Source organism: Lipotes vexillifer, unplaced genomic scaffold (assembly GCF_000442215.2).
Source record: "Lipotes vexillifer unplaced genomic scaffold, Lipotes_vexillifer_v1.1 scaffold1103, whole genome shotgun sequence".
Lineage (NCBI taxonomy): Eukaryota > Metazoa > Chordata > Mammalia > Artiodactyla > Lipotidae > Lipotes > Lipotes vexillifer.
In genome coordinates this window covers 600,947-614,887 of record NW_006775759.1, presented here as the reverse complement: position 1 = coordinate 614,887, position 13,941 = coordinate 600,947, and the positions used below count along the sequence as shown (strand labels likewise).

The window sequence follows — 13,941 nt, the reverse complement described above, 5'->3', positions numbered from 1 at the left end:
AGCATAAAAAACGTGCTCCTTTATAGATCCATCCAGCTCTTTCTATAATTGATGACATAAATTACATACATATACATACTGCTCCTAATTACATAGATCAATAATTGTTTTTATAAATTTTTATTTTAATCATTGAGATTTTTTTTTTTTTGCAGTACACGGGCCTCTCACTGCTGTGGCCTCTCCCGTTGTGGAGCACAGGCTCCAGACGCGCAGGCTCAGCGGCCACAGCTCATGGGCCCAGCCACTCTGCAGCATGTGGGATCTTCCCAGACCGGGACACGAACCCGTGTCCCCTGCATTGGCAGGCGGACCCCCAACAACTGCGCCACCAGGGAAGCCCAAGAAAAAAATTTTAAAAAATGGAGTTACAACCAAAATAACAATAATACTAGTTTTTATTATTGCCTTTACTGCAATTTTACCTCACTGCAGATCTTTATTTCTTCTTATGGTTTTGTGTTACTGTTTAGCAGCCTTTCATTTCAACCAGAAGTATTCCCTTTTGCATTTTTACAGGGAAAGTCTCATGTTAATGATGTCCCACAACATTTGTTTGTCTGGGAATGTCTTAATTTCTACTCCTTAAAAAAATTTTTTTAAGGCCACACTCTGTGGCATGTGGGACCTTAGTGCCCCACCAGGGATTGAACCCATGCCCCTTGCATTGTGAGGGTGGAGTCTTAAATACTGGACCACCAGGGAAGTCTCTACTTCATTTTTGAAGGACATTTTGCCTGATATAAAACTCTCAGTTAACAATTTTGTCTTTCAGCACTTTGAATTTATCAATCCACTGCCTTTTGACCTCCAGTGTTTCTCATGAGAAACTGGCTGATCACTTTATTGAAGATATCTTTTAGGTGATGATTTCTTTCTCTTGTTTCTTTCAATAGTCACTCATTATCTTTGTTTTTCACCAACTTGAATATAATGTGTCTTGGTGTAGGTGTCTTTGAGTTTATCCAACTTGAAATTCACTAAGCTTCTTGGATTTGTAAATTTATGTATTTTATTAAATTGGGACTATGTTAAGCCATTATTTCTTTAAATATTCTTTCTGCCCATTCTGCCCATTTCTCTCTTTCTGGGACTCCCACAATGTGTAGTTCATTCACAGGATGGTGCCCCACAAGTCTCTTAGGCTTTGTTCATTTTTCTTCATTCATTTTTCTTCCTTGAATTCCATAATTTCAAATATCCTTTCTTCAAGTTTGCTGATGCTTTTGCCTGCTCACGTCTGGTTTTGAACCCCTGAGGTGAACTTTTCCTTATAGTTATTGTAATTTTTAACCTCTGGAATTCCTTTTTGATTCTTTTTAAAAATAATTTCTTTCTCATTATCAATATTTCCTTTTTTTCCTCCATCATTTTCTTCTCTTTATCATTGTCTTCCTTTAGTTCTTTGTACATCTTTAAAAATGTAGTTTTAAAGTCTTTTTCTAGTAATTCCAAAATCCGGGATCCCTCAGGAATGGTTTCTCTCAGTTTCTTTTGTTCCTTTGATTGGGCCATACTTCCATCTATCTTTGTATGCCTTGTGATAGTTTTTGAGTATTGTACATTTGCTTTTTATAATGTTCTATCTTCAGAAATCAGATTTGCCTCTTGTTAGAGTTTGATTTTGTAGTTGCTGTTGTTGAAGTGTTTCTCTTTCTTAGAAATCAGGCTGAGGTTAAAGCTTTAGGTCTTCTCAGGTATTTTATGAGCCAGTGTTTTTCCCTGGACATGCACATAATTTTCTAAATTCCACTGTTTGTGAGGTTGTTTTTTGAATGGTCTGATTCTTTAATGCCTGGCTCCCAAATGGAGAAAAAAGTAAAAAGGAAAAAAAAAAAAGCTTATCATTTAAAACCCCTGGAAGTTGCTTCTTCTAATGAATGTTGAAACAACTGTGCCCAGCTTCTATGCATATACCTCAATGACCATGGGCAGTAATCAGCAATTAGAATGCAGAACCACAGTATTTGGAGGATAAGGTCTTATTGTCTACCGGTTCCACCAAATTACACCAGAAATGCAGGCATGTTGGCTGCCATGGGACAGAGTGATGAGGACTTTGAAGCTGCTGCTATTCTAAAGGGATGACATTGACTAAAATTAACCACAGTTCCCACTCAGTTTTTCCACTGTGAGTTGCAAGTGCTCAGTTAGAGTCCAGAGTTCCAGTATAGTTACTTCAGACAGTTTTTGCTAGTACAATTTTGTTTAGGTAGAGAGACAGGCCTTGGTGCTTCCTAGTCTACCCTGGTTTCACCCCTAAACATTGTATTTTAATGCAATTGAAAGGTTAATATTTTTATGAAGATGGAATTTAGATTAAATATTTAGATGGGTGCTGCTTCTACAAAACAATTATTGAAAGTAATTTGATTATGAATACAATAATTATTGTGAGCATTTGTAACTTAAATTTACATGCAATTTTCTATTTTAACTAAATGTAGGGGAAAAAAGTGATCATGGTAGTTTAAAAACAATGCCACTCAGTTATAACCTAGAATGGTATAAATAAAAAATTATAATTTTGGGGAACTTCAAGGAGTGAACTGCATAAATCTTGTACTGTATTATTAAAGATTTTAACTGTTTAAAATGAATAGTATCTATTTAGGAGTATTCCAGGAATCTAAGTTGTCAATTCCAGGCTCAACCATGGCCTGGCACAAATCCATTAATTATAAGGAAATATAGTCCTAAGGTATCCAGTGAATTAAGGCTATATTTTTGAATATCTATTCCTTTATTCTCCATCAAGGTAGTTGTAACTTGTGTATATGCCTCAGATTAAAAAATGAACAAACAAACCAAAAAACACCCTTAATAAACACCAAAAAACAATGTTAGATTACATGGAAGCCTTAAAACCTAGACACAAAGCTGACTGATTGTTTGACAGTAGTGAATGATTAAGTTTTAAAGAAAATTTTATTTTATTTAAAGAAAATCTTTTATTTAAAGAAAATTCTGAAATATGTTTTCCTGTTAGTAATGCCAGGTTTAAAGCAAGATAAGAATCAAATATCCTGTTTTACCATTTAATATTTTTTCTTTACAGTTCAATTAAATTGACACTAACAACACCAATAACTTTTCCTATGTTTTTAAGCACAATTTTAAGGATATCTTCATGGAATTTAAAGAAGCTGTCCCTGAAAAAATAAGATTATCTGACCTTCTGAGGAATCTGGGCAAGGGCTGATGCAATCACATTAGACTTTTCTTCTGTGAGGTTTTTGATCATTGACCCCAGAGTAAACACCACAACTCCATCTTTTCCAGAGCTTTGAACAAACTCTTCTAACTCCTGTGAGGGAAATAGTCTTTGTTATATGAAAGTTGATAGTTACAAGAATGTCACACACTTTCCTCAATATGTCTGAATTCTTAGAACACTTCTGTTTTTTCATATATTAACCATTTCAGTGTGCAAAATATAACCTGAAATCGCTGGTTATTAAGCAAGTTAAAAATTATTTAAATTGGAGGTTCCATTCAGCATGATAGAGGGGATTGTGTGTGTGTGTTTACAAATTATTGACTACATGTTATCTTCTCCCAATTACAGAGCTCTTTACATGTATGATTTAACTTAGATATATGGGGATCTTAAGAGATATGTATATATTTACAGATGAGAAAGCTATCTCAGTAAGGTTAAGTAATTTGTCCAAGTCTATGCAGCAGTAGCTGGCAGAGCCAAATTTCTAGTTTAAGTTAAATACTTCTGGTGCTTCACTTTATATTTAGTTTTGGATGCTAATAAGATTATCATTCATTTTCCTGCTGAATCGCAGTCAGTATAATGACATAAGTTTGGTATGCTGAATCACAGTCAGTATAATGACATACTTTTGGTATATTTACTTTTTCCTGTTTTCTAAATTTCAATTTTCTTTTATTTTGGTTATATTTTCTTTTCGTATAAGCTTCCATGAACACGTTTAGAAATGAGGTAGACATATAAATTCCTGACCATATAAGACATGCAGAAAGAACTATAATGAATGCTCTGAGGTTAACAGTAATATGATAGAACTATATGGCTTTCCATTAAAAATAAAAATATCATATCTAATTATGATGAAGTAAAAAGAAATCTTTTCATCCTATGTTGAACTAGTAACAAAAATAATTCAACCAAATAAGAGAAGATAAAAATGTGTAAGACTTAAAGTGGAAAGACAAGGCAGAAATTTATATTAAGGAATTAACTCACATGATTATGGAGTTTGGAAAGTTTAATCTGCAGAATAGGTCATGAGGCTGGAGACTCAGAGAAGAGCCATTGCTCTAGTTCAAGTCTGAAGGCTGTCTACTGGCAGAATTCTTTTTATGCTTGGGAGAGTTCAGTCTTTTGTTCTCTTCAGGTCTTCAACTAATTGGATGAGCCTCAGCCACATAATGGAGGGCAATTTATTTACTCAAGGTCCACATATTTAAATGTTAATGTCATCCAAAAATACCGTCACAGAAACTTCCAGAGTGATGTTTGGCTAAATACCTGGGTACCTGGCCCAGGTAAATTGATGAATAAAATTAACTGTTACACTGTATTTATAGATGGATTGATATAATATATAAAACTATCAGTCACTTTAAATTTATTTTCAATTTTATCATCATATTCTTCAGATACTAGGAAATATTTTAAAAAGTATATAAAAATACATTTTCAAAAATAATGAATGAACTTTGAAAAAGAAAAAAGAGTACTGGAGACTATTTCAATCCAATAATAATACACAATACAAAATAAAATCTACTGACCTGCTAACAAAGTGAATAATAAAATAAAGTAGTGAGGCCAGAAAGAGAGCCATGAGTATGTGAAAGCCTCCTGTATGATAAGATGATATAATTCATTGGGATAATCAGTGAGAAAAAATCACACTGATTGGATGGTTTATTAACTGGTGGTACAATAATATGTTCATTATTCAGACAAAAAAAGGGAGGTGAATATTTACCTCCTACCATGTATTAATTTAAAAAATTGGAATGGATTAAATATATCATGTTAAAATGTAATATTATACATTTAAAAATAAAATATAAGAGAATGTCTTTTTAACCTTAGTAAAGAGAAAAATATTTTAAATGAAATTTTTCAAAGTACAAATCATAATGTATAAAAAGATGGATTTGATTACATCAAATTTGGTACTTTATGTTTAAAAAGGTAATTAGGGAAAACATTTAAAAATATATGGAGTCATAGGAGAAGATATTTGCAATGGCTAGATCAAGGATTAATATCTAGATATTCTAAATGATGGAAAGAATTGTTATTACTTGAAAAAAAAGATTATACAAAAAATATACTAAATATATGAGTTTCACAAAGGGAAAACAAGAATAACTGATAAGTTTCTGAAACAATGTTCAACTTTGCTATAAATGGAGATTACAAATAAAATTCATCAGTGTGATATCACTTTACCTCTATGAAACTGACCCGTATTAGAAAATAGAATAATAATCAAGGTCTAGATAAAATGTGGAAGATGTAACCCCCTAAGCATTCCTGATGAAACAATACATTTTTGTAGATATTCAGTGAAGTTAAATGCAGAAAAAAATTAAGTATGCCTGTGACCCATGACACTATCATCCCACTATTGGATATAATTCTCAAATATATGCATAGGTTTGTAAGTTTTCCTCCCAATGTTCTTCGTTGTATGATAGATATGGGGACACAAAATTGTCCTTTGTGGGGAATAAATACATATACCAAAATTCTCTGCTACAGTCAGAATGAATGAAATGGATTTACAAATAGAAACTTGGATACATATGAAAAAAATTATATATACTAATAAGAATGAGAAAATGTGAATTATAGCATAACATCATTTATATAATTAAACAACTCAAATCATTTCTACGTATAGTTTAAGGATCCACAGTTATCTGTTTAAATTGAAATAAGATGATAAATATTAAATGCATTTGACTGGGTGCCCTCTTGTTGTGGGGTAATGGAAGAGAAGAAAATAAAGAAAAAATGTAAGAAAAATCAATCAAAAGAGATGTTTGCCATGGTCTGATTATGGAGTGGCATGAACTGAGAGTATGATTAATACATTCTGTTGCCCTAAGATGCACAAAAAACAAAGAAAAACAAATTCTGTAATTCCACAAACTTATTTTGTGGCATTCAAAACCAAACTGACATTTTGATCATGTTGTAGTGAGAGGGGAATTTTTCACTCCTCTCCCCAACATTTTCCTGTGTCTTACTTACAAGAAAGAGATGAAAGTCTGAGTCTTACTGCAGATCCCTAGCTGGGTCACATTCACTAGAGGATTGTTGTGCTGAGAGTTATAAGAACACATATACATGATTAACTGTGATTCTCCCTCTACTTCTTCAGTAGATGGGGCTAAAGTTTAAGAAGAAAAGACCATGTTCCAAAGATACTGGCACAAAAACAAATATAGATCAATGGAACAGGATATAAAGCCCAGAGATAAACCCACGTACCTATGGTCAACTAATCTATGACATAGGAGGCAAGAATATACAATGGAGAAAAGACAGCCTCTTCAATAAGTGGTGCTGAGAAAACTGGACAGCTACATGTGAAAGAATGAAATTAGAACACTCCCTTACACCATACACAAAAATAAACTCAAAATGGATTAAAGACCTAAATGTAAGACTGGACACTATAAAACTCTTAGAGGAAAACATAGGCAGAACACTCTTTAACGTAAATCACAGCAAGATCTTTTTGACCTTTTAGAGTAATGGAAATAAAAACAAAAATAAACAAATGGGACCTAATGAAACTTAAAAGCTTTTGCACAGCAAGGGAAACCATAAAAAGACAAAAAGACAACTGTCAGAATGGAAGAAAATATTTGTAAATGAATCAACAAAGGATTAATCTCCAAAATATACAAATAGCTCATGCAGCTCAATATAAAAAAAAAACAAACAACCCAATCCAAAAATGGGCAGAAGACCTAAATAGACATTTCTCCAAAGAAGATATACAGATGGCCAAAAAACACATGAAAAGATGCTGAACATCACTAATTCTTAGAGAAATGCCAATCAAAATTTCAATGATGTATCACCTCAGACCAGTCAGAATAGCCATCCTCAAAAAAATCTACAAACAATAAATGCTGCAGAGGGTGTGGAGAAAAGGGAACCCTCTTGCACTGTTGGTGAGAATGTAAATTGATACAACCACTATGGAGAATACTATGGAGTCTCCTTAAAAAGCTAAAAATAGAATTATCATATGACCCAACAATCCCACTACTGGGCATAAACCCAGAGAAAACCAAAATTCAAAAAGACACATGTATCCCAATGTTCTTTGTGGTACCATTTACAATAGCCAGGTAATGGAAGCAACCTAAATGCCCATCGACAGATGAATGGATAAAGAAGATGTGGTACATATAAACAGTGGAATATTACTCAGCCATAAAAAGGAACGAAACTGGGTCATTTGTAGAAATGTGGATGGACCTAGAGACTGTCATACAGAGTGAAGTTAAATCAGAAAGAGAAAAATATCATTCATTAACACATATATGTGGAATCTAGAAAAATGGTACAGATGAACTTGTTTGCAAGGTAGAAATAGAACACAGATGTAGAGAACAAATGTATGGACAACAAGGGAGGAAATGGGGGTGGGATAAATCGGGAGATTGGGATTGACATATATACACTAATATGTAAAAAATAGATAACTAGTGAGAACTTGCTGTATAGCACAGGGAACTCCACTTCACTGTACAGTAGAAACTAACACAACATTGTAAAGCAAGTATACACTAGTAAAAAAAATAAAAATAATAAAATATTTTTTAAAAGTTCAATTTTTTAAAAAAGTATCCTTGTCTTTATGTCTTTATACTATACTTTCATCTATTTCTCTAATGTCAACGGTCAGGTTTTCAGGAATAACCCCTCTTCACCGAAGCCTTAGGCATCTAGTTTATAGTATTTTGATCCACCCCAAGTTCTGTTTTTCACTCTGGGTGATGTAATGCTCACAAAAAGCAGCCAGTAAAAAGTCATGAGTTCTTGGGCTTCCCTGGTGGCACAGTGGTTGAGAGTCCGCCTCTTAATGCAGGGGACACGGGTTCGTGCCCCGGTCCGGGAAGATCCCACATGCCGCAGAGCAACTAGGCCCGTGAGCCACAACTACTGAGCCTGCGCGTCTGGAGCCTGTGCTCTGCAACAAGAGAGGCCGCGATAGTCAGAGGCCTGTGCACCGCGATGAAGAGTGGCCCCCGCTTGCCACAACTAGAGAAAGCCCTTGCACAGAAACTAAGAGCCAACACAGCAAACATAAATTAATTAATTAATAAACTCCTACCCCCAACATCTAAAAAAAAAAAGTCATGAGTTCTTATTCCTTGACTACTAATGTGAGACTACTACTTATGGAAAAGGCAAATCTATGGAGAAAGTTAAAAAAATGGTGATTTCCAGAGATTTAGGGGCAAGGAAGGATGAAGAAGTGGAGCACAGGGAATTTTTAGGACAGTGGAGCGTCTGTATGAGAGTATATGGGTAGATACATGTCATTATGTATTTATCAAAATATAGAATGTACAACACAAAGAGTTAACATTTTTGTATGCAGTGGACATTGGTTGAGATTTATGTGAATGTTGGTTCATAAAATGTAACAAATGTGCTGCAGGCGTGTGGGATATTGATGGTTAGGGAAGCTGTGCATGGGAGGGGGCAAGAGATAGGTGGAACTCTCTGTACTTTGTGTTCAATTTTGCTGTGAATGTGTCTCTAAAAATAGTCTATTAATTTAAAAAACCACAAATACTACATAAATCTGTTCCCTGAGATTAAACCAATGTATTTGGTAGATGCTTGCTAGACACTGCATTGTACCACATTCAACATATGCAAATATGAACAAATCATTTTCCCTCACAACTGTTCCCCTTTCCTTCTTCTCCTCGTAAATGATAATATTCTCTACTAAATTGCCTGTACAAAAAATAAATAAATAAATGCAAAGAAATGACATGTACAAAGAAACAAAAAGCCAAGAATTAATTCTGGAACTCTCTCCCTTAATCTCAAGCCTATCAGAAAATCCTATTGACTTTCTTTGTAAAAACTTCCTAAACCTCTCCATTTATACTCAAAATTGTTATCATATTGTAGTTTGAATCTCTACAATGGCTTGCAGGAACTATTGCACTTCTATCTCAGCTCATTTCCCTCCTTTAAATCTTGCTCCATTCCAAACAATTCAATAGATAATATTTATGAAAGGGTAAGTTGTATCACGTTACTGCTTAAAAATTATACATTGATCATTCATTGACCTTAAATTTGAAGTAAAGAATACTTAGTATTGCCCATTTGTTTATTTATAACCTATCATCCGATCATCTCTCCAGGCTAATTTCTCTCCTCTATTCAAAGCAAACAGGTCACCATTACTGAACTTATGCCAGGATTTTGGGTGGGCCATCCATCTCTATTTGATCTTTTCTCAAACTATTATAATTTCCCTACTATGTCTAGTTTTTAGACTAGGTTATGCAAAATAACTTCCAGCTCCAATATCTCAGTGGCCTAAAACAACACCTTATTGTTACCAAGTTCAAGCTCGCTATGCTCGCTGCAGGACTGGCCAATGAACTGAAGATGAGGTGTTGAGGCAAGGAATATGACTTTATTCAGAAAGCCGGCAAACTGAGAAGATGGCAGACTAAAGTCTCAAAATAACCATCTTATCGGGGTTTGGATGCCAGTTTCTTTCATAGCACAAAGTGGTGGTGGGGAGATGAGGAAGTAAAATGAAAAGCCCATAAGTTTTTCAAATATCACCTGGAATGCCAGCCTCAGGGAGGGGATGTGTTAATTTCTTCTTTCTTGTAGCCATCCACAGGTGGACAGGGTCTGGATATTTGCCTGAACAAAGGCACTTTGGTTTAACATTCAGGCAGAGGGGTAGGGTTCCCCAAGGCAAGCCATTATGTATAGACAGTATCATTTTGGTGAACAAAAGCAGTGGAAAGCAAAGGTTAAAGTAAAAGAAAGAGATCCAACATGTAGTCAAGATTTGGCTCTTCCCTGTTACATTATTTCTTTCTCATGCCATATGTCCATCATTGAGCTGCAATTGTTATATAGATTCTTTAACCAGGACTCAGATTGGCAGAGTACCTACTCTGGAACACAGCCCAAAGACCTCACAAAGGAAAAGAGAACTGTGGAGAAAGTGCACCTGATAATTGTGTTGGACCTGGAAGTGATACCTGTCACTTCAGTTCATTCTCATTGCCCTGAGAGTATTTGACAAATCCACTAAACTCAGGGGCTAGGGACATTACTGTTGTCAAATATCTGGCATATTTGATAAGCATCACTAATGATTACCACGCTAATATAGTAAATACTTAATGGTAATGTAACAGTCTTAGGTGGATAATTCCCATTAATTCCTGTGTCCAGGTTTTCAGTTTGAGGATCAAATACTAAAAAATAATAAACTAGAAGTGTTTCCAGGAGGTAAATACTCAGAGAAGCAAAAAGAAGCACATTTAATTACCTTAGGTAGGGGCTTTGCAGGCTTGCAGTGCAGTCCTCCAACAAATTCAATGTTAGGTAAGTAAGGGAATGGAAATTCAAAATCCCAGTATGTTCGAATCAACCACATTTCAGCTTTCCCCATAATTTCACATAATGTGGTACGTTTTCCTGAACAAAAATAAAAGACAATAGAGGGAAAACAATCTGATATGTTAAGTGGGACATGTTTTAAGATAGAATTTTCTAAGAAAAATCTTTAAAGAAGCAATATTCGTTCTATGAAACCCATGAGAAATCAATAGGCCTTTGACCCCCAAGAGTACATAATACTGAGATTATGAATAACCAAACACAGATTTAAGTATGGAGCAAGGCAAAAGTCTGCTGCTTTCTCTCTGCCAGCAGACTCTTTCTGCTTGAGCTAAGCCTGAGCCCCACTCCAAGCTCAGAATCAGCACGTGCTCCTAGCAATGAACAAGAAATTCAGCCAGTGATCCCAGCCTACTACGGTAGAATCTCCTCCTCTTCTGGAATTCCAATTTATCTCATCCTCATCGCTCCAAAACCTCTGATATCTTTTAAAAACAGCTTTTGAAATGTATCCATCTTTTCTTCTGGTGTTTGGGACTATGCTTCCATAACTAATTATATCCTATCAGGGATGGAAATCTTTTCATAAACATTTAAAAGTGATTATTCCTTTGCTGTACATAATTATAGCTCCTGTTTTACAAGACCTTGTCCTCTTTGGTGAAGAGAGAGCACTGCATAATAATTTGGTGATGAAATATTTGCTATTTTGACATATTTAGCTGATAAACAGTACAAAAGGGATACCTTTGAACTGAAGTGGAAACCAAGTGAACATTAACAGAATAAGAACTCAGATTAGTGACTCTGAATTAAATCATTTTACTTAGTTGGGGACCAGAGCTTCATTTTTGAAGGAACCTTACCCAGAGTTTTGGTGTCCTTTTGAAATACGTACTCCATATCACCAATAGGAGGAAGCCATAGCTATCTGGTTTCTCACCACATGGCTTTTTGAATATTCTCCTTGATGTTCTAAGTGTGCTAAAGTTTTGATCAGAAAATATAAGGGTTTTGATCTGACCAGGAAAATCTATCTATGTAAGAGATCACAAGCAAATCTCAGTAATTTAGGGGTTTTATTCTGGTAATGACAAAAGTATTCAAAATCCAGTTTCAGACCCAGTACAGACCCCATATTGGAGCCTTATTTGTATCAGCCATGGGTATAATTTTATTCTCTTTGTGTGATGCTTTACTCCCACACTTTTTTAAATGAGAGTTTTATTCAGGTATAATTTATATATCATACAATTCTTCTTTTTAAATATACTATTGAGTAGATTTTAGTACATTTATAACATTGTGAAACCATCACCATTATTAAATTAAAAAAATTTATTACTTGCAAAAGAAATCCTGTATCCATTGGCAGTCATTCTTCATTTCTCCCTCTTCCCAGCCTGTGACAACCACGAATCTACTTTTTCCTTTATTTGCCTATTCCAGAAAAACCTTATTTAACTTAATATAAATGAAATCATACACTATGTGGTCTTTTTTGCTGCCTTCTTTCATTTAGCATAATGTTTTTCATGGGTCATCCACGTGGTAGTATGTATCAGTATTTCATTACTTTTTGCTGCTGAATGATATTTTTGTAAGGATATACGTCATTTTGTTTACTCATTAATTAGTTGGTGAACTTTTGGGTTGCTTTCACATTTGTCTAGTATGAATAATGCTGCTCTGAGCATTCATGTATATGTTTTCTGTGGACATATGTGTTCATTTTTCTTGGTTATAAACCTAGGAGTAGAATTGCAGGGTCATATGTTTGGTTCACTTTCTTTCATATCAAGATGATATCTTTTTACTGTTAATTCTCCACTACTGATTTAGTAATCTAGTGTGCTTAATGCATCTTATTGAAATGAAGATAATATTGTAGGAGAAATTTAAAAAAATAATTGATCTGAATAAGGAGATTGTGAGAAAATATCTCAAATTTGGAAAAGCTTTTCCAAATTTCCAAAAGCAATGCCACATTTGATATAATGCTGGGGCATTTGTTGAATGATTAAAGGATTATTTACATCTTCAGGAAAGTGTGCCTACATTTTATTTTGTTATTTATTATTGATTTATTGTGGACTTTTTTGTTCAGACACTGTGAAGATAAAAAGTTGGCGTGTATATTTCTGTCTGGTAGAAAATATCATCCCCTAAATTATGATTTCATTGCCCTATTAGACATTGACCATTTTTTTGTCTAACCCAATAGTATTATCCTAACATTCCTTTGTCTCCCAAAATGTTATATTAATATTTCCTCAAAATATGGTTTGAACCAGATACCTTCTTACTTGTTTTCTCCTCAATTATTTGAACATATCTATGACATGATTCAATTTATAATTGTATAAGTTATGAGTTACAGTTTTAAAATTTGAAAAATATACTTGGAATACATTTTATAAAGAAGATACTAAATTGATACTGAATGACAATCTATATCTAATAGCATTCTAAAATTTATGAGAGTAAAAGAAATATTTTTCTTCTATTTACCAAGACTTTATTATTCTTTCTCAGATTATTGATATATTCCCCAAAAGGATATTCTAAGGTGCCAAGAGCTAGCACGGAATCAGAGACAGAGTTATGTCCTATAACTTATGCCTCACTATAAAAGAGCTTCCAAAACTGAGTACAAAATTGCTGGAACCAGAGGTAAACAAATAACTTCAATACACCTGTAGATCAGTCACTGCTTGATCCATGGCTCAGAAAATGTCACTAGGATGAGATTTTAAGTTATCTTTTTTCGGTTTTGCCTTTTGCAGCTTGGACTGAGACTTTGGGTAAGTGATGGGTACAGCAGTTTCTGTCCACATTTTTTTTTTTTTTAGGGTCAAGTCTAGAGATATAAGCACCTGTTTCTGTCACAGAGTGCCCAGAAAAATCCTCAGTGCAACATGTCGACCTTGATTAAGGCATATGCCTTTTTTGAATATATGGCATATTCCTGGGTAGCATACTTCATTAGAAGCACTCACATTGTTTGTGAGTTGTTGAAGAAATAATTTCTCAGAGGAAATTTTGAACAGATATCCGAAAAAGAAAAAAGGAAGTGGCTACATAAAATAATAGATCACAACCAAAAGGGTAAATTTTAATTCTTTAGGAATAAAATTCATTTCTAGTAATGACAGAGTATTAGAGATACTTCTGTTAAAATTAGTAACAAAGAAAACACTTTTAAAATTCATATGGAAGTGGAAAAGACTCCAAATAGCCAAAGCAATTGTGATAAAGAAGAACAAACCTGGAGGCATCACACTTTCTGATTTCAAGCAATATTTTAA

General features: G+C 34.2%; 1 protein-coding gene across 1 annotated transcript in view; it reads right to left on the bottom strand.

The window, feature by feature from the left end:
- The window catches only part of LOC103078627 (UDP-glucuronosyltransferase 2C1-like), a 36,623-nt gene that overhangs the window by 19,094 nt on the left and 3,588 nt on the right, over nt 1-13,941 (bottom strand). Inside the window, exons 2-3 of the mRNA XM_007450175.1 lie at nt 10,563-10,711; nt 3,176-3,307 (exon numbers count right to left, since the gene is read on the bottom strand). Coding sequence (XP_007450237.1) covers nt 3,176-3,307; nt 10,563-10,711 — 281 coding nt within the window. The remainder of the gene's footprint in view (nt 1-3,175; nt 3,308-10,562; nt 10,712-13,941) is intronic.